Source organism: Poecilia formosa, unplaced genomic scaffold, assembly GCF_000485575.1.
Source record: "Poecilia formosa unplaced genomic scaffold, Poecilia_formosa-5.1.2 Scaffold33, whole genome shotgun sequence".
NCBI lineage: Eukaryota > Metazoa > Chordata > Actinopteri > Cyprinodontiformes > Poeciliidae > Poecilia > Poecilia formosa.
In genome coordinates this window covers 168,390-189,990 of record NW_006799972.1, presented here as the reverse complement: position 1 = coordinate 189,990, position 21,601 = coordinate 168,390, and the positions used below count along the sequence as shown (strand labels likewise).

The 21,601-nt window shown below is 37.1% G+C and overlaps 1 protein-coding gene across 1 annotated transcript in view; it reads left to right on the top strand.

Moving 5' to 3' along the window:
- Positions 1-21,601, top strand: part of galnt2 (UDP-N-acetyl-alpha-D-galactosamine:polypeptide N-acetylgalactosaminyltransferase 2) — a 70,227-nt gene that overhangs the window by 23,579 nt on the left and 25,047 nt on the right. The window contains exon 2 of the mRNA XM_007549756.2: positions 12,354-12,438. Coding sequence (XP_007549818.1) covers positions 12,354-12,438 — 85 coding nt within the window. The remainder of the gene's footprint in view (positions 1-12,353; positions 12,439-21,601) is intronic.

Genomic DNA, 21,601 nt, shown 5'->3' with positions numbered 1-21,601 from the left:
TGGTGAGACTTGTCACAGTTTGCTCAGTCCAATCTTAATTCTGAACCAAATGAAGGCTTCAGGGATTTCTTAGGGACTTTTCTAACCGCTCTTTCCACATTTTTGTGCATTAACTTTTTATATATATATAGACTTAAAAGCAAAGATAATTTATTCCTGTCAAAAAGTACTATTGCTTCTCACATGTGTAAAGGATATTTTACGGAGAAATAAATCTGAAGAATGTCTCTTATCAGCTGCACCAGATTTGCAAATACAGCTAACCTCAAAAGTATTCATCCCCCTGAAAGATTTAGACTTGAAATTATTTTCATTTTACCAACACTTTTCCCTAACACAAAGTAATCCTGACTTTTTAACAATAAATGGTCAGAACACTCAGCACTTATAAGCTGGGCTTGATTGCTAAAATGTCAGTAAAGAATTTCCCATTAGTTTGGATGACTTTTTCCACCAACCTTTTTGGATAAAATCTCAATAAACAGATATTTTTTCCATTTTCCTTTGAGAGATGACTGCTTCATTTCTTATAAGAAACAAACAAAAATCTGCAAAAACGTCACTTAAAATCTAAATTCTGAGCTTAACTGTATTTACATCATCACTCCTTCGTCTGCTCTGATATGTACAATCAGATTGTAAAACCTTCCTTTTTTTCATGCACCTTATTTTAGAGATTGTAGGTGAAGACTCTAACGCAGAAAGAGGAATTATCTAATAACACACAGTCGACTCATTCAATATGTTCTTACACCTACATGGTAAACCTAGAAATACTTGAGTGTTTCCTCCTCTTTCTCAGCTCTGTTGTGTCATTCTCCTCCTCATTTTGCTCACGAAAGGTGGATAAGTTCACATTGTATTTCCCCGCAGCAATTTTTAACTGGGAGCAGTTATATAAAGTCAAATCTGGCACAATGTGCTTCACAAAGAGGCTCTGCACTCTCACTCGAGGAGGATAGGATGCTGATGTGTTTTTGATAGCATTTTGCTGTTCATCAGGTAGCAGTGGGTGCTGCAGCGTCCTGCTGAAAGCTGAATCGTGAAAAGCACACAATGGGAAAGCAAAGGGAGGAAAGATTGATGAGAGAGAAAAAGAGATGTGTGAAAATTAAGTTAGAAGACACAGGAGGAAAATGTCAGTAATATTTAAGGTAATCTATTAGCTTTCCTTGAAGAGGTTGGGATAGATCTATGAGCTACATGAAACATGTTCACTACATTTTTTTGCAAAAAAAACAAAAAACTTTCTTAAATAAGATTTTATTGCTCTCAGTTCTGCCTGTTTTAAGCTCCTTTCAGAATGAGCTGTTATAAGGTCTCTTGTCCCCCAAATTCAATGTTTACACTCAAACGTGAAAATGGCTGCAAACATTTATACAACCGTACATTTTTGAAGAGCGTAAATGGAGCCTCCTGCACAACCAACAAGAATGCAGCAAGTGGTTTCTGGATGGGAAGTCGAGAACAAAACCCTTGTCCTTTCCAGCAGCCATTATACAGCACATACAACAGTAGAACCAGCTGACTAAACATGCTGGAGCTCTGCTTGGGTTGCTAGGAGACGGACTGGGGTTGGTAAATGTGAAGTTTTTGAAACGACTCATTTTCCAGGCACCAAAAAACATGAGTATGTTTTTACAAAGGAAAGTATAAAAACCTACAAAATGGTAATTTTGCATAATAGATCCCTGTTATGGTGACATTTTATTCCCCTTTTAAATTTTCTGCCAAAGGGGGGAAAAGTCACAGTTGGATGCTGCAGGTTCAGAACCGTACTGAGTGAAATGAAGGCAAACGCCAGCAGCCTTAATCTGCCTCCTCCACCCCTTCACATAACCTCGCTGTCCCACTGCGCAACGACTCCCCACTTAGGGCTGTTTTCGAGTCCTTGTTTCCTCCAACAAGCTTCTTTCTCCGCTTTCATCTCTCCAGTTAAGCCGCTGCCAGAAGATGCTCTTATAGCGTGTTCTCTGCGTGTTTGTGGGCCTGAAGACAGAGCTGTGATTAAAAAGGAGGAAAAAATATGACTTGTTCCCAGGTTCTTTCTTCTCTTGTTCAAGCAAATTTCAGCAAGAGCTGGAGGCGATCAGATCACCGCGGGGAGCCTGGAGCATGGATATTAACCAGGGCTCACTGAACGCTCGCAGCTGATTCACTCACAGAGACAGAGCAGTCGCGTTATTTTTGCAGAAAATGCATCCCACACTAACTCTGTTGTTCCTTCACTCGCGTTATGGAGGACAGTAAGGATGCGTTCACACCAGCCCAGTTTAGTCCACTTAAGCAGAACTCTAGTTTGTTCACTAGAAAGTCCAGTTCGCTTGTGGAAGCGTGAATGCGAAACCAAACTCTGATGCAGAACAAAAAAGCAAACTCTGGTCTGCCGAAAAACCTAGGTCTCTGTTCGATTAAGATGAACTCGAGTGCAAGTTCACCTTAATTGCATTCTGGGTAAATGCAACCAAAGCAAATGCGCTACTCTAGTACTGAAGGGAGAAACCTCTACTAAAATCTGACGCCGCTCAATTTTTGTTTACATCTCGTGAAGAAGGAAGTTGCCATGTCTTCTTCAGAGATTTTCAAGCTGTTTTCTTCAGTGGTTCTTGGTGCAGCGCCCCCATAGGCGCGGAGGGGAACAGGCGTTTCAGGCAGTTTGGTTCGATGACATAATGCAGTGTGAAAATGTAACAAATGTTGCATTTTGAATTTTGGTCCAGATGGAACTGAGTGTTCCAGACTATCAGATGTGAAAACACAAAGCATAAAGACTGAAGGTCAGGATCAGCATTTGGTAAGTCAGAGTTTGGTGATTTTTCCCCTCTTATCTATGTCAGCAGTGCCCTTTGGACTTATTGGCACCTCGTAAAAATGTGTAAAACCTCTTGAAATATCCTCAGCGTTTGTTGCTGCAGCATGTCTTCACACTGACACATTAGGAAACTCCAGATTTTATTTTCCTACAGAATGATCTTTGCTACAATTTGCAATTTTGCTTTTTTTGATGGAACTGCAATTTTTTTTGTAACTTCTGCTTTTATTTTCTTTAAGTAACCTGAGTTTAACACATGGCATCTTTTTTTCATGTGCAATGAAAGTACAGAGGCATTTTTCCCCGCAGCTACTCATTAAAATGGGTAATGGGAGAGAACATGCTGTCCAAGAAAGGCAGACTGGTGGTGATCGTTAAGTTAGAGAATAGTTACTACAACATAACTATTCGCCAGTACTTGATCATTTATTCAGTCGGGGTTATAAAAAGTTTAGGAGAAGTCTTTTTCTGAGGGAGAAGAAGAAAGAGCAACGACTCTGGAAATATTTAAAACTCTTCTTTGTTGTAGTTGTCTTACTCGATGCTTGCATTTCAGCAGACTTTCAATTTGCAGTAGAAACATTATTGTGCAAATATTACTTCTTTAAGTATATTAATCTCTTTGAGAAAGTTCTGTGAACATAAACATTAGTCTACATTGTTTGACCATTTATGCTTCTTTGGACATGTTAGGATAGATCGAAAACCTGTTTATTACATTTTGTGCACAAAATCATTCCAGATTTTTGTCTGGTCAATTTAGGGCGTCTTGTCACTTTAAGTCAAAATAAACTGCTGCTGGCAACACCCTCCAACTCAGCGTTTACACTCACACGTGGAAATGGCTGAAAACAGATGCACAAACACACAACACATACAGCACATTGTACAAACCTCTTTTCTGAATTGTAATTCAACAAGGAAGCATTTGTCCTTTCCAGCAGCTGTTGTACTGAGGTAAAACCAGCTGATCAAATGTGATGGAGTTCCATTTGGGTTGCTAGGTAACGGGGCTGGGCTAGGCTGGGGTTGCTAGGTAACAGCACAGTGCCCAAGGAATGTGACTTTGTTTTTTGTCCTTGTCTCTTATTTAGATTTTGTACATCACAAATAAACTTGATTAAACTAATTGGAACATCAGTGGGGAAAAAAATTAAAAATATATTAGTGAAATTGGATAATTACTCAAAATCAGGTCTGACATGTTGGACATAATTCAACCATTTGGACCAATAGTTTTCCAATTTAATCCCAGGTACCATAAAACATTAAGTCATTGCCAAAATTTGGCTGGTGTTTTGTTTTTGGTTTTTGTTTTTTTTTAATGCTTGGGCAAAATGTGGATTTTGCAGAATAGGTCTGTTTTGGTAGGAAGTGTCCTATAAGGAATTATCTGAATTTAATGCTTACGTTCGGGCAATAGCAGGAGAGAACATTTGATTTCTGTAGATTGGTCTTGAATTGGCCGGGTTGCGGGGGGTTGATGGCTGTTAAAAGGATCCGTTTTCCACGCTGCTACCGGAGGTGGCTGATGGCTGTTTCTGCTGTGGTGGAAAGTCATTTCTGCTTCGTTTTTGATGTTTACCCCAGCAGGCAAGCTGGTTAAACACATCCTCCTTTCAGTTCGAGTGGTGAGGAGAAAAACAAAACAGACAGGTCTTGCTTTAAGGAGCCTTTTCTCAGGAAAGCTGTGGTTTGATTCACAGATTTGTGACTGCGCTTTGAGACTCTGTGAGATTTTCCCTCTTCTCACTCCGCCGGGAAGTCAAAGTTGGCCTGAGGCTGGATATCAAATCTGTCTGCATATGGGGACTTCAGCAGGACAGATGCTGGAAGTCGTCAGGACTTGAACCTCAGTGGAGGAGATAAAGAACCGGATCAGAACCGGTGCTGAGCCTCCAGGCGGACGCCTTCAACAGATGGCGTTTCCCTCTGTGGGCTTAGTTATTATTAACACATATGACACAATAAACAGGACTAGCATCTTCATTCAGCATATTGGAGCAAATGTAGTGATGCCGATGTGTCAGTGAAGCGTATTTAAAGCGTAACCATTTGCTGGTTGTCATGGACACTTTTAATGTTTGTACAGTGGCTAAAAAGCAATTTATTTGACTAATTCAAGCTCCAGAACTGCCTTGAAGTGCTTCAGACCTGGTTATTAAACAGCTATACAATAGTTTTCTTTCCAGATGAAGAAAATAATTTGTTTGTTTGAATTTTTACATGAAGCCGTACAACCAATCAGAATATAATTAAAAAGTTCATGTATTCCACTAATTCGGTTCAAAAAGGGAAACTTTTATAATAGATTATATAAATTCATTATTCAGTTATATTTCAAGCATTTATGGCTCCTTATCTTATTGCTATGCTTTACAGCTAATGAAAACAAAAAAAAAGGGTTTTCAGGAAATCTGAATATTACATATAGCTAATGGAAAAGTTGGATTTAAAAATAATTCACATTATGGGGATGTTATGTCCTACACTATCACTGTAGGGCAATGACCTCCTCCCCAAAATGTCATTCCTTAAAGAATCTGGCTGTTCAGGATGCTGAAAGTTTAGTGGAAGGAATAAATGTGGTGGGGGAAAAAAAGGAACAGAGAAAGGAACTGGTTCTCAGTAGTTTGGGTGAGGTTCCCAGTTCACTGACTAAAGGACTAAAGGAAACAGAAAAAGCCCCTTTTAGACAATAATCCACGTTTTTATGCCAAAATTTAAGAGAGAAAGAATGAATTACAACATCTGTTCAAATACTCTCAAATTCTTTTATTCACAATTCAAAAACGGGTTATGCATTTATAAATTTGGTTGTTTTGCTTTATTTCTTGTCCTTTTGGTAGGTAATATTGCAGAACAATTTTGGTTCTTAAATGAAAAAAAAGTGCAATTCCCATTTTTTTTTCTGTTTAGACATTTGAAAGGTGTCCAAATGTAATTTTCTAGCATTAGCAGACACCTGTGTCCACCAGGTAGTCGTTGCAACCTGACAGTTTATCTGCTGCCTGTTTGTCTTTTGCTGCTGTTGTGATAGATTTAATCTACAGAGAAAATCCCATCACTGGCACAACTTGTCCTGTCACACATGATGTAATCTGATTTAATCCGATTTGTTTTGGTTGAATGGGAATGCTCAGTAGCCATATACAGTTTGTCTTACTAAACTGGAGACGTTTAGTCAGAAAAAAGTAGTTTGGTGAAATAGAGTCTTTAGTCAGAGGCTCCTTCAAAGCCTCTGTGATACAGACTGCTACAGGAGATGTTTCCTGCCATCAGCCGTCACTGTCTGTAATAACTATCTGAAGAATTTGAATTGATATGAATTACAATAACATTTAATTTCCCTTTGGGATCAAATATATTTTTTGATGGGCAGTTTTGTACATGGTGACATCACAATCCATTTTATATTTGGTTTTGGTCGTTTTATTTCTGTTTTGTTTGTTGTTTTTGGTTGCTGTGTTTTATTGTGGATATTTAAAATGTCTTCCAGTTCCAGTGAGTAGTATTTGTTTTTAATTAAAGTTCATATATGCCATCTGTAATGTGAAAATGGTTTCAAAACATTATTGTTTATTGCAGTTATTATCGGGACAATTTACTGTCCAGCAAAATGTATCATATCACATTATGTTCTGTCTGCGGGCGCTGTCTGTCGCTGGTGAACTCTTGACTCGTATCTGCTGTAATCTATCAGCGGATGTGATCAGATTAGAGTGGATTATTCTGATTATTGGAAGCTCAGATAAGACAAGTCGACAAACAAACCTGCAGACAGTTACCTGGGATGTTGAGCGCATCAACCCTCACCTGCGCAAATGTAAAAAAATATTCCTGGATCTGTGTGTTGTGCTGTTCATTCACTCGGCAAAGAAAAAGGCTTAGACATTTAATTTGGTTACAGGCGACCTGAAACGGGAGTGATTTCTGACTTATGAGTGCATCTTCAATATTATTATTTCCTATTACATTTCTTATTAAATCAGTTGTCTTCTTGTGTCTTTCAGTTCTCTACCCCATTGAATTTGAAAAACTCTAAAATCGATTTTTCTCCTATGGCCTACATGAATTTTCTTCATCTTTTTGCATCAAATCAACACCAAAGCACAGAGATGAACAAACTCCTCCGAGATGGAATAAAAAAACAGGCAGAAAAACAAACCAGTGGCTCTCAACAGGAGAAAAAAGAGATAGGAAAACAGAGAATCAAGGCCAAAAATGTGCAAAACACTTTAAATGAGGGTCAGAGTTCTTGGTCAAAGTTCAGTTTTTATAAAGGCTCACTTTACAAATACTGGGAGAGATCTGATTTTACAGTTGCACACTGTTTGCGCACTGCAAAAACACAAACTCCTGCCAAATAATTTTGGTCTATTCTAGAGCAAATATCTCAGTTCACTTTAAATAAGACAAAACTAACTTACATGTAACTTTTCAGCGAGATATAAGAACCTTAATATTGATGACAAAGTACTTGTCATATTATTTCATTTACAACATGGGAAAATGTTATAAGCAAAATAATCTGCCAATGGGACAAGTATTTTTTTTATCAGTATCAAATAATTATTTACCTAAAACAAGCTCCTAAATATTGCTGAAAAGTTACTTGTAAGTTAGTTTTGTCTTATTTTGGGTATATTTAGTTATTTCCTCTAGAAACTAGACAAAAAATACTTGGTACAATTTTGTATTTTTGCAGTTTAGGACACAAGTAAACATGAGCAAACACTGATTTGAATCTTCACTAATACATATATAAATGCTTCAAAAGGTATTTTCTAATCTATCCAGTTTGCTTTTTCACCCAAGCTCTAAAATGGTACTTCCATTTATATTTGCTTTAGCAGCAAAAATCTAGTACAAATAGGGTTTTATGGATTTGGATTTGTCCTTGCACAATTACTAAGCCTTATTTTCAATGTGTGTGTGTGTGTGTGTGTGTGTGTGTGTGTGTGTGTGTTTAAATCAGTCCAAATGTGTAAATGAAGTGAGAGGGTTTTTTTATTTGCCTTTATGTGCCGTGACCATCTGTGAGATTGCAGACCCACCGTAGATAGCGGAGCCAGACAACACAGGGCAGAAAAGTAGAAAAAGACAAACAGTAACTGTTAGATGGTGGAAAGAGATGAGGATTAAAAGTACACCAAGCTTAACTGTGAGCTGGACAGCAGCAGCGATTCCTCAGCCAGGACTGCAGAGAAGCGGCACAGGGAGGTTTTTTTTTTTTTTTTTTTTCAGATTTCAGCAGATCATCTTGTCCTGTCTTTAACTCCATCAGCTCTGAACAGCTGGAAAAAAAAAAAAAGCATCCCACACAGCATCATGCTGCCATCACCGAATGTTAATGTTAATTTCAAGACGTTGCTCCCAAAGTAGTGCTGGACGTTACGGCTGAAAAACTTATCACAATATAAGTGTGATACCGTTTGACATTGATAATTGTTGATCAGTTTTTTTGTTTTAATTATCTGAAGTACTGCCAAACTGGTGACGGTATCTTTCCCTGTTTTATCCACTGTTTTTACTCCAGGCCGTTGTTTTTTAGTTTCAAACAGTTATAAGGACAGTGGAGAAACCTTAAACTGCTTCTGCGGCAGTTACTCATCAGCCGGTTGTTGCTAGGTAACCAAAGAGTGAGTGAGTTGCTAGGTAACCAAAGAGCGAGTGAGTTAGTTGATTCCACCGACCTAGCTTAGCTGGCCGTGAGAAGTTGAGTGGCTAAAGTCTTTCCTCTGCCTGCATCTGGGTTCTGGATCCGAGTTCAGTGAATATTCTATAAATTGAATATTAAATAATAAAACTGAGCAGAGGTTTTACATATAAAAGTACCAGAAAAGTTGTTTTTAGTACTAATTTGATATTCACATCAAATGGCACAAATGGTACAACACAGTAAGAATATAACTATTCTTCTTATTCTTTACATTGCTACAAACTATTCTTTCTGAATGGAAGTGTATTCACTTTTTTAATAGAAATGTTATGTTTTCTTTGTTCCAACACTTAAAAGAATATGTGAAAATGTTTTTAACTTTTTTACTTAGTCATAAAATAAATTTAATGTATTGGGTATTTTGTGTAATAGGTGTTCCTAAAACACATGTACCATAAGTTTTGTGGTTAATTTATTAGAAGACAAGAACAAATGCTGTATTTTCAGGTTTTTGTTAGTCTATCCCATAAAGTCCCAGTAAAATCCACTGAGATTTACAGCGGTAACATCAATGTCGAGGTTTAGAGAGCGACAGCCAATATTTACATAATTCCCGACTGTTAACGTAACATTTGAACCTCACATCTTTTTCTGATTACTTGAGCACTAATAAAATATTAGAAATGGCATCATCGACCATTATTGGTTGTTAAGATTAGCAACAGCTGAGGAAACATTTAATTTAAGAAATAAGCAAAAACATAAATTTGGAGACAGTCAGGTTTGTTTGTTTTTTTCCCTGCTTTTAATGCCAGGAGACAAAAATGATGAGAATCTAAGCTCTTACTGACCCACTTCTGACGGAAAGTAAACACAGCAGGGTGCCGTAAGTCCAAATAAAACAACTTTTACTGTTTGTCTTTTTGTTAGAGCTTCGTGTTAGTCAGGCTTATTGTTTCAGAGGCAGGTGAGGGCTGGTCCGCTCACCTGCAAAAAAATTACTCTTTTGCATCTGCTCCTTGTTTTTGCCCCTTTAAATCATGATTCAATCAGCATTATTTACTGCATCCAGATGTTGGTGAAGCACTGCATTTTTTCCCTTCATCTCCTCATGTGTTCTGTCCTGTTCTCCGCGTTGAGCTACAGTTCCCCGCAAACTGCGCTCACAAAAAAGCACGATCTGCTTTGTATTGCAGCGTTTTTCTCCGTTTTTTTATTAGTGTCATTGCGTTAACAGGATCCAGTGATTACAGGAGTCAAACTGCTGCGACTCCTGAGCCGCCTCATCCCATTAGGCTTCGCCTCCCCAGTCAAACGAGGCACTGATGGTAGCGTGACGCTCTTGGAGTCGATTGAGGTTTTTAATGTGCGGCGGTTTTGCTTCTGGATTGCAGGTCTGACTGAAGGCAGGGCTGTACGTCGCAGCAGGAGGAGTAAATAATTAATTTGAAATGGCTGAATGCCATTTAGCTGCATCACTCGCAGGGTCGCGGTGTTAATGCTGCAGGCTTGTTTTCACGCAGTCATCATTTACTGACAATCACCAAGAGCAGAGTTAATGTTGTTAGTCACAGCTTGGCGTTTCCTTCTATATATGGGGAAAAGGCTCGTAACTCATGTTTCTTAACTGGAAACGTGATGCATGCAGGTTTTTACCTCTCTCTCTCGTCTAACTTAGAAGGGGTAAAGATCTTCTATAAAGTCGTACACCAGCGCTGTTTTATCCTGGATATTTAGCGAATGTTAGCTTTGCAATTCAGTGCAAAGATTTCATGCATCTTGAAGGATGTTTTAATGAGAAGCGGTGTTTCTGTAACGGAGGTTTAGTGTGGAGTTTCCTGTGTAGTTTGGCTGGGCTGTGGGCTGGGAAGCTGCCAGGGATTTAAAGAGACGGATCGGCTTTTGGACGGACAAAGGGAAACTTAAGCAGGGCCAAAACTATTCGTGATTAATCAATTATTGAAATAATTGTCAACTAATTTAGTAATCAATTATTCATTAGGTGGAGTCTACAAGTTTTTTGGTGGGAAAAACCCAACATATTCAGAACAGTAATTAAGCCAAAATTGTACAAAGCATATATACATTTTAGTTTGAAGACAAAAACCGTCTTTGTCTGTAAATGTTTTACCTAAAACTCCTCCAGTGGTATTTTTAACTTCAACCAGTTCAGATTTACTAAAGGAGTTGTTTAGCAGATAAAACAAACAAACAAACAAACAAACAAAAATCACTGTTTTTTGCATTTTTAATTTAATAAATTCTTTGGCCTACCAGTCGTTTAATCTTCCCAGTTTTGACCCCCAGGGCAAAAATCACCACTGGTGTATGCCATAATCCTTACAATCATGGAGAACAGGATATTTTAATTTGTTAAACTTATTATTGTAGTATTGTCACCTCTCACGACTACATTAGGAGACTTTTTGCTGGTTTAATACTCATAGCTGTGAACGTTAAGCACCAGCTGTAATGCTTTAAAGCAAGATGGTTTTGTAAAAAGTTAACTTTGTCTTTGCAGCTTTTGTAGTGTTTGTTCTGTTTCCCCCTCTCAAAATGGCTGAATCTGACAAACACTAACAGCTTTAATTTTCATCCCACGCTGAGCCTTTACCATCTGACTGACTCATCTTTTCTAAACACTCAGAGTCATTATGTTTGTGTAAACTTTTTGATGTATGGTTGTTTTGAATTGTGTTCCCACACTTTGTAAATGTGGTGGTTTTGGACCGAGTGGGCTCCGACTCTTTCCACAGAATGGGAAATAAAATAACTCTGACACAGAATCCAAATGATGAAGCGCTTCTTTTTTTCTCCCCCTTGCTGGTGTTGGAAAGGCTTAAAAAAATGATGAAACTGAATAAAGAGAAGAAAATAATTTCTCAGTTGTGTAAGTAAATACCTGCTGAGCGCTGCAGTGGTGGCTTTTAATCGTCCTGTAGCAGTAAAAAGTAAAAGAATGGATCAATAAGACATTTGGAAGAGGGTGAAGGTGAAAATGAACTACTGGGTAAAAAAAAAAAGAGTTGAGCAGCAGTTTTATTAAACTGAGTGCATCAAGGTTGAACAGGGAATGAATGGTACTAATTGCTCTGCTCATCGATCCACTGGGTTTTAATGTGCATGCAAAGATGGATGGCTCTGTAATGGTGGATGGTAAAGACAAAGGGAAAGGTGTCTTGTTGTATAACTCAGTGAAGGATTATCTGAAACATAAAGATGTCTGGATTTTTAAGGATTTTAACGCGTTTCCATGACAGTATTAAACCATAAATGAGGTGAAATCTAATAGATTTACGGTCTAAGCGGTAGATAGCAGCAGTGATTACAGAATGGGATCATTTATTTTTAATTATAGTCTATAAACACATGTTTATGTGTAGCCCTCCTTTGTTCATCTCAGGTTCAGTAGGTCGACTTCATGACAAACTACAGAGCAACATCTCCCAATGAGCAGTTAGCAGCAGTTTGTCAAATTAAACACAGCTAAAATGGGCAACATTAATAATGGCAACAGGTTAAAAATATACACAAAACATGGCAAAGTTACTCATGCAACACTGTACATGATTACATTTGTCTAAAATATATGTTAAATAGCTGATTGTAATAGAAACCACAGTTACAACAGCAACAGAAAAAAGGGGGAGGAGCCTCAGTTACCGGTTGCTACGGTAACCACCAACTGCCAGACCGTAAAGCACCAATAAATGTCTGGAGAAACAACTTGACTAAATGAAATGCATTCAAAGGATAAACTCATTTTTGACAAACTTCACATGGGTTTAAAAGGAGAGCGTTTGAGCTGACATCTGAAAGCTTCTCATAGCAATCTGTTAAATATCTAAGTGGAAATGTCTGTTTTGTGTTTGCTTTCAGGATGAATGGGGCTCCAGTTACTCGTCCAGCCGGGGAAAATCCCACGGCGATGAAAAGGCGCACACCATCGACGCTCTGCCTCCAGGTGGGACGACACACCTCCTCATACGACCTCACCTCAATGAGCTGACAGAGCGTCTGCAGACCGAGAGAAAACTGAGCAAGAGAAAAACCTGTCAAGCTATTTACATAATGGTTATTACTTTCTTAGATTTAAAAAAAAAAGATCTAATTTTCAGCATCAGTTGAAGGTAACAGTCTGGGTTCAGCCCAATTGTAATTTTTCTAAACCTCTTTGTCCTTGCACTTTGAAATGCTGGTGCTCATCTTATTATGTAAAATCCATCTTGATTAGCTGCAGGTTTTGGAGCAATCTGATAAAGGTGAGGCTGAGGAGAACATTTGTTTCCACCTACATTTCCTTCATGATTTTATCCAAGCAAGGCTCAGTTTAAATGAATGCTGTAGCTTCAGTTGAAGCCTAAAGAGATTTATACAATTTTCTTTTCTCCACACAGTTAAATAACAAAGAATTGTGTCACAAATTGAAAGGGTGTGTTGGCATCCATCATGATTTATATAATTTATATATCAACATGTTCCTTCTTTCCAGGATGTTAAACTTCAACTGGGAATTGCTACACATTCTTGAATATTTGTTGTTTATTTCAAGAAACAAATATAGTTCTCTCAATATTACACTACATTTCTCAACATTTTCATGTCCAGGTATTTTTATTTGCGGGATGTAAGTTGTAGTTATTTGTTTTCTAAGCATGAGAGTCCCTCTAGTTTGTGATGAGACTGATGTAGACAGAATTAAAGCCACCCTGTGATCTCCAGGACTCTCACGATTGTGCAATTGTTGCTGGTTAGCATTATATTTGGAAAACCTAATTTCAGCATGAGGGAAATCATGAGGCTAGTTTCTTTTTTTCCTCTGCTGCTTTCCTGACTATTTCGCCACAGTTCCCCCATGTGTGTCATGCTTTCATTTGAATGTTTCCTCATTGGTTACAGATTTTTCTTCTATCAACAAGAGAGATTTCGGTGCACAAGTTTCAGTCCTGCTGTAATGGAGAAAATATGCCCTAAAATAATTTTTATTAGTCAAGCCGTGACTGAATTTAATTGCTAACCACATGAGCTATGTGGTTAAATAGAAAGCTATAGTTACGGTAACTAAAATGCTCTGTAGCACGGTGACCGTCAGTAACTCACAGGTGTGTATAGGCTAAAATAATAAATAATAATAATAAAGTTATTTAATGTGATGTCAATAGCACGTAGCTATCACTACGGTGTTGACAACTAACATTTACTTAGTTCATTCAGAAAGTTAAGTTTAGCATTTATATTAAAATTAGGTAAAAATGCTACTTTAGATTAAAATGCTATCATTAGCATGAGGGCTATCACTAACTTGATGACCTCCAGTAAAGTTCTCCATACAAACACTGGACAAGCTAAAATTAACTAAAATGCTAAGGTTAGCATGTGGGCTATGACCAGGATGTTGACTAACATGGACTTACTCCAGCTAGTATGCTACAATTAGCCACAATGCTAAGGTTAACTACAATGTTGTCAGTTACATGTGGGGAATCACAAGCATGTTGACAATAATTAACTTATTCCATTTAGTGTGTAAAAGCTAAAATTGTTTAAATGCAAAAGTCAGATAAAACGCTTTCAGTAGCATACAGCCCATTTCCAGCATGTTGACTAACATTCAATTACTCCATTCAGCATGTAAAGCTAAACTTTTACATGAAAGTTAGTTAAAATGTTAAGGTTAGCTTAAATGAAAGTATGTAGGCCATCGCTATGATGTTGTCTGACATTGACTTCCTCCATTCAATATACTAAATTAGTGAAATTGTGATGGTAAGATAAAAAAAAAAACTTTCCATTCCATCTCTAGCATGTTGACTAACATTGACTTCCTCCATTCAGCATGTGAAGCTTAACTTTTACATGAAAATTAGCTTAAATGCTACCAGTATGTCACTATGATGTTTACATGAACTTATGCCAATCAACATACAAACATTATAAAATTAATTTAGCAAAGATGCTGGCAGTATCATGTGAGTTATCACTATCATACTGCTAAACTTAGCTATTATTTAAAAAAAATTAGCTAAAATGCTTATTTTAGATAAAAGGGTAATAATGTCAGAAAGCATTGCGTATCCAGCCTGACCTGGGAAGCATTATAATATCGGATATTTTGGCATATAGTAGAACTGAGAGTAACAGCTGGAGAACATGGCTGATTGATTATCTCTCATTACCACTTAGACTCAGCGCCACAGTCGCCTGTTCGCATCCCTCACACAACTGAGACCTGCAGCTGCCGAGCACTTTCATCTCACCCAACCGTAGAAATCAGGACATTTCAACTTCAGGGAGACTTCACGCTCGAATTTGTTACACGTATAACTTTCAACAGCAACTCACCTAAAAATGCAGAGATAAGCAGAGAGAAATGGAGGAAGAGAAGGGACTGGAAATGATGTCTGAAGATTAAAAGATGAAAAGATTAGGAGGTGAAAAATGTAAAGATGGAGCATTTTCCTCATGTTATTCATAAATGTGTCGCTCTGGAAGTCATAATGCACTTAAAGCCCTGACATTAAAATATTTAAAGCAGATAAATGAACTAAACCAGCATAGTTACCATGTCATAATTTTTGAAAAGCCTGTTTCCTGAATGGCTTATCATCTTTATTCAGTTTAAGCTGAGTGGCTTTTTTGGTTCTCACACACTTCACATAAATGTTTAATGGCATTCAGGTTAATGCTTAGTTAAAGGTTAATGCATGCTTTTTGAAACTCAGACCAGTATTTATGTAATGTACTGCAGACATGAGGGAAACTTAACCCATTTCATACTTAAACGGTTCGTTGACCTTCTTTATTACAATCTCTCGCTTATTTGAACTTTGGCCTCATTTCATTGAGGTGAACTTTGACCTGCCCCTTCTACACCTTCATTGTTTTCTTTCTCAGCTTTTTTGTTGTGTGTTTCCATTGAGTTATGCAATAAGAAATATACTGCTCATGTATTAATGTCTTGCCAATCCCAAATTGACTCTGAAGATGTTGGTTATGACACCATCATATATTTGTGTCCCTAATGTCTGCGAGGTGCCACAGCGTTTCCCACTTGTAAATAATAATTCTTACTTTAGAAAGATGGCTGAAACAAGATAATCATCTATGAGCATTATGATGTATAAAACTAGAAGCCATCTGTTTTCTTCCTAGGCTCCATTGCTTTGTGTTTTTAGCTGATTCTGGCCCAGATGTTGGTCAGCAAGTTCTTTATGAACCAGGTTTCCAAATACCTTCCTGCACAGGAGGGAATGATGCAGCTGTGATTCAACATCTGGTCCCTCTAATGGAGCCTGGAATGATAAATGTTCTCCTTAAAGACTACATTTTATCATGCACACATTAAATATGAAGACAGAAGTTTAATTTATCTTTTACTGTGTGTTAGGAGCAAGTTGTTCGTCTGTGATCAGGACTTGTTGAAATTCAAAGGTTTAAATAAGCCTCACACTTGTAGTGCAGCCCATAATTCAATATTTTATCATAATTCTTCACATGCTGATGCAAGAACCTGACTTGGCACAGATGTTTTGGGGAAAAAAAAAGTTAGCCACTGAAAATCTCTAAATGACCATTTTTCAAGATGGCCGCCATGGTCAGCAAGGAAAAATTAGTTTTGCTCTAAAACTGGTTGTGCTGCCATATGGAGATCTGAAACCTCTGATTAAAGAAACAAGTTTTAGTTCAGCATCAAATGGATTGAATTGTAGCAGTAAAACAAATTCTGAGGTAAATCAGTGAAATGTTCTGGCCCAACATTTTTGGGAAGCTAATTTTTAGCGTCATTTACCATACTCAGGTCTGATTCCAGTAAAAATGTAATTCATAAAAAACATTATCTGGATGATTCTCAAGACTCTGGAGAAAATATTCCGTGGACTGATGAGACAAAAGGTTTTTATCCTGTTACGTCAGGCATAAAACAAACATCTTTTCTAAAAATAACGCTATGAGAATCTCCAGCCATCAGTCATTGACCTTTAAACTCGTTTATATTAGTAGCACTCCAGCAGGTCCACCTCTGATTGGCTAAAATAAGATAAAATGAAGGTTTTAGAGTGGCCTAGTCAATGTCTGGACCTCAACCAAACTGAGATGCTGAGGCATGACCCTAATCAGGTCGTTTTTGCTTTAAACGCCAGAATTTGGCTGAAATAAGGCAGTTTTGCAAAGCAGAGTAGGTCAGAGTTACTCCAGTTCCACTGATGTGAGACAGTTTGAGCAAACACTTGATGGCAGTTGTTGCTGCCAAGGATGGAAGATTGTTTTCACATAGAGAGTCATGTTGGTTTTGATAGCTTTCCCCTTAATAAATTAATTTATCACTTGAAAACTGCCTTTTCTGTTTATGCGATTATCTTTGTTTGATATTAAAATGTGTCTCACTTGTAAACACTGAACATTATTGACCATTTATTCCGATGGACTGCAGGTTTTTAATCTCAGTATTTTATCTAGTCAGTATTTATTTAGGTATTTATTTAGTTACCATACATAACTAAATAAATGTGTACTGTATGTTTCGGACTATAAGCCACTACTTTTTTCCTACACTTTGAACCAAGCGACTTATAACCTTTATGACTTAAGAGCTGCAACTATTAATTTAGTAATCGATTATTCTATTGGTTATTCCGATGATTAAACAGATTTTTAAAAGTTGATACATTTGGCAAATTTTTCATTTAACCATTGCTTTATACAACATAAAAAAAAACATTTGGATATGCACATAAATAAACTCTTTTTTTTAAAAAAATAAGACAGTAAACATTTTATTCCCTAAAAGACAATAACAGCATTCCTGCGGTGAATGTTTGATCATTTGTAGCTAAGAATGCATATAAAAAAATTATAACTTGTTTTATATAAATTTTTGTACTGCTTCCAAGTTTGTTGTTCTTTCAGCAAATGGCCTTTTATGATTCTGAATACTTCAGCTAATTATAACTTTATTACAAAATTAGTTGACGATCATTTTAATAATCAATTCATCACGATTAATTCGATTAATCGTTTCCAACCTAATTGTTTTCAGTGGTTGTATCTTAACATTTTCGTATTTCCCTTCTTATAAAGGTCAGTGAACTTAAAGCTGAATTAAATATTCACCATTGTTCAGTGTTTGTGCGTCACTTTAGGACAGATATGCAGAGCATTTCTGAACATAAATTCTTCATACTTGGAAACACAACAGTGTAACACGACTTCCTGAATGTTTTCAGTCTGGAGTATCTTAGTGAAGAGAGACAAGAGAAAGAGAAAATGTTCAAACATCTGTGAGGTTCCACAGATCAGACTGCAGGCAGACAAGTTCAGACTAACGGAGATAATAAACCGCTGCCTTAAACTTCTCCTTTACAGAGGAGGGAAAATGTCAAATAAATAAACTTTCCCAGCAAGAAAGGGTCCATTAAATAAAAAATGTTTTCAGAAAGACAGAAGTAAATCGTTATATCTCGTAAATCCTTTACAAAGTGAAACTTATGAAAAACAGAACTAAAGTAATGCAGATTTGATTCAGTGGGATAAAAACTTCCCAAACAAAACACAAAGATAAATTTCAATTAGATTATTTTTTTCACATTTTGTTTTATTTCTTTGTAAATAAAAATAAAGCAGCAGAAGAGCAAACATCAGAGTTTTACATTTATCTGTAAGATCAGCTGCATTCAGGTCAGCTTGCTTTCTGCTGAAGTATTCACATGAGACAGTATAATGTAGAAAATATTCACAATTTAAGTATTTTTTAAATTATGTGTGAAAGAAGTAAAACACATCAACTTGTGTTCAAAGTCATGAAACAACTGCTTTTTATTTTAACATTATTTCTGCACAAAATCAACCTTACATGACATTTATAGGTGGGTAACATTTCTTTCTATTTGCTAATTTGAAACAAAAATGTAATCTATGCCCTTATTGTTATTTTCTCTCTTTGCCTCTCTTGCTTTGTAAATTCAGTCCCATTTATGCCAAACCTGCAGCTTTCGTATCTTATACGAATGTTTGATAAGACTGAATAAATCTAGCAGCTGAGCGTTTACAGCGTTTCAGCAGAGCTGCACAATTTATCACAGGTTTATCGCCATAATGGTGTCAGTTTGTGCAGTGTAATGTTTGGACTGCAACAGAGCAGCACAATATGTTGCTGCTAAGTTTCAGGTGTTTTCTGCATGCTAGTAATAAACTGAACCTGCTGCTTGGACTTTCACTGCTGATGAAGATGCTAAAGAGAGGCTGGGAAAATGTGCTTTAACTTTGATATTTTTATTGCAAAAACACAAAATCTGACCAAGTATTTTGGTCTGGTTTCTATTCAGATATCTTTTTACACTTGAAATAAGACAAAATTAACTTTTAAGCAAGATATAGGAGCTTATTTTATGTAATTAATTCTTTAATATTAATGAAAAAGTTCTAGTTCCATTGGAAGATTATTTTACTTATAAGACATTTCCACATGTGAGAAGTGAAATAACCTGCCAACTTAAAACAAGCTCCTATGTTTTGCTTCAAAGTTATTTCAAGTGTACTAAGATATTTAAACTAGAAACTAGACCAAAATACTTGGTCAGATTTTGTGATTTTGCAGTGCCGCATCATGTGCACTGATTATGCTCCCTGTGTGGAGAACTCCTCCTCCTCTGCATGTTTCCCTGTTGGAAGAAGTCAGTAGAAGCACAAACTGAACACAGATGATTCCCAGGAGGCCAAAGGTCACAGGAAGAGTTGGAAGCAGATTAATGTCAGATGAGAAATGGAGAAAATATGAATTTAACACAACTTTAAATTTAGTTTCTATTTGTGCCATAAGAATATTATTGTAACAATTTATTGTTTCTCACATATTCACCTTTCACTATTCACCGTAAGATTAAGTTGAGAGACATATTTACTGAAAAGCTGTGTTGTTTTTATTATTATTATTATTATAATAATTATTATTATTGTGTCATGCATTTAAAAGACTCTGTTTATTCAAGTTTAACTTTACAAACCAAGTGTTTCTGTAATTTCCTTCTGGAGAGAAGAGGCGTTCTCCTTGCAACCCATAAAAAAGCCAAACTTGTCTTGAACTCGGCAGCATATTAGTGCTACAACTAGAGATTAATTTATAATAGATTATTCTGACAATTAAGCAGATTAAAAAATGTTGCCACATTCTGCAGATTTTTTATTTAACCGCGTAAACCGTTTGTATATAATATTAGAAATGTATTAAAAGATGCAAATAAACAAGAAAACAAACATAATTTCTTGAGTGAATGCTTGATTATTACAAGAAAGTGAAAAGCTGAGCTCTTCCTGCTGGACTTAACATCAGTACAGTGTAACAGTAATCTGGGACTCATTTTTGGATTAATTGATTAATGATTGGTCAGCAAAAGGTGATTAACAGAAGATATTTTTACAGAACCGAACCAGATTCAGCTAAATCTGCCACTTGAAGAGTTTTGTTTGCAGAAAAAGAGAAAAGGAGTTTACTTTGGCTTGGTTACTTCCCTGACTATGTTGTTTCAGAAAATGGCTCGTTTTTTTTTTTTTCTGTATACTCCAGTAAATGATTAATCAATTACTATATTAGTTGCCAATTATTTCAGTTCATCACGGTTAATCGTTTTGAGGTTTGTAACCTGTGCATTTCCGCCAGCAGCCCAGTGCTGCAGGGAGGAACCCACATGCAGATTATTGCTGTTTAAATTTCTCCACAGTGATTAATTACTCCTCCTACTGACATACATCAGCAAGGACATCGCAGTCACATGCTACGGCGTCTCCAGTTCTGTTGTAGATCATTCTTCTAATTAACATGCCAGACACATGAAAGACTCGCTTTCTCCTCCTCTGAGAGTTTCTTTGTCTGCAGCACATGCGCTCGTCTACGCTGAGAGACGCTGTAATCTCACATTTCCACGTTTCCCTCAAGTAACCAGCAGCTAAACTGTACTAATGTGTCGTATTAATATCTGTGTTTTTCTACGCGTTATTAATCCGCGTTAAACTGTGAAATTAAATGTGACAACTCGGTTTGCAGCGCAGTTTGCTCTCTGTAGTCTGGTCACACTGCATCTGAAGACACAGTCATAATATATGTACTTAAAAATAAACCACGCTTCTTGGTTTACATATTATTTAAAGCTGCAGCAAATGTGCGACCACAAACCTTCGTTTTTTTTTTTTTTTTTCCCCCCCCCCCCCCCCCGTCTCACAGCGGTTCATGATGTGTCTTGCAGCTCAGCCTCCATGTCGTCGCTCTTTTCCCATGAATCCCCTCAGCATATTCATGCATACATGCAGCATAAATTCCCCGTCAGCCTCTCGGAGCGCCGCCTTGTTGAGCTGCAGCTGTAACCGGTGAGCTCTCACTGCCACACTTGATGGAGTCTTGCCTCAGACGGGCTGCTGCCCACATTTCTTACTCCCAGGGAAGTATCACCACCGTTCAGTACAAAACCACGTTTTCAGGCTTTGTGACAGTCTTTGGCCGTTTGCTGACAGATTTTCACTCCTAAATTAGTTTGACTTCTTCTTTGGCTGGTAAATATGAGTGTGTGGTTTTCTTTCTCGTCAATCAACATTTAGAGTTTAAAAAAACGTGGTGTTTTCTGAAGCTACAGATAAGTACAGAATTTTCCATAAATTTGAGAAACTGACTCAGAGCATGCTAACGCTGCAGGGACATTCACATTTTAAAGGTTGAGGGACGCTGCAGGCGTGGGATAAAGGACTGACTAATCTAGAAGGTTCTTCGATGGTATTTTGAAGTTAAATGGTTAAAGCTTTTAAATGTGAAGTACTTGCACTACCACCATTTGAATGTTGGTGTGACGTTCTTTGTGGATTAGACACCTTCACAAATATCCATCAGTTAATACAATATCTTCACAAATGTCTGGCAAATGTGAGGAGGATCTATTTTTGAATTTCTAAATGTGATCTTAAAGGGAACCTATTATGCAAAATTCACTTTTGCATGTTTTTATTCTTCCATTTGCGTCTCAACTTTGTCCAAAAACAGACCAAGCACTTAAATCCCCCCAGCAAGCTATTCTTTGGCATTAAGTTAATCTTTTTGTACCGTTACCTAGCAACCCAAGCTGAGCTCCAGCACATTTGGTCAGCAG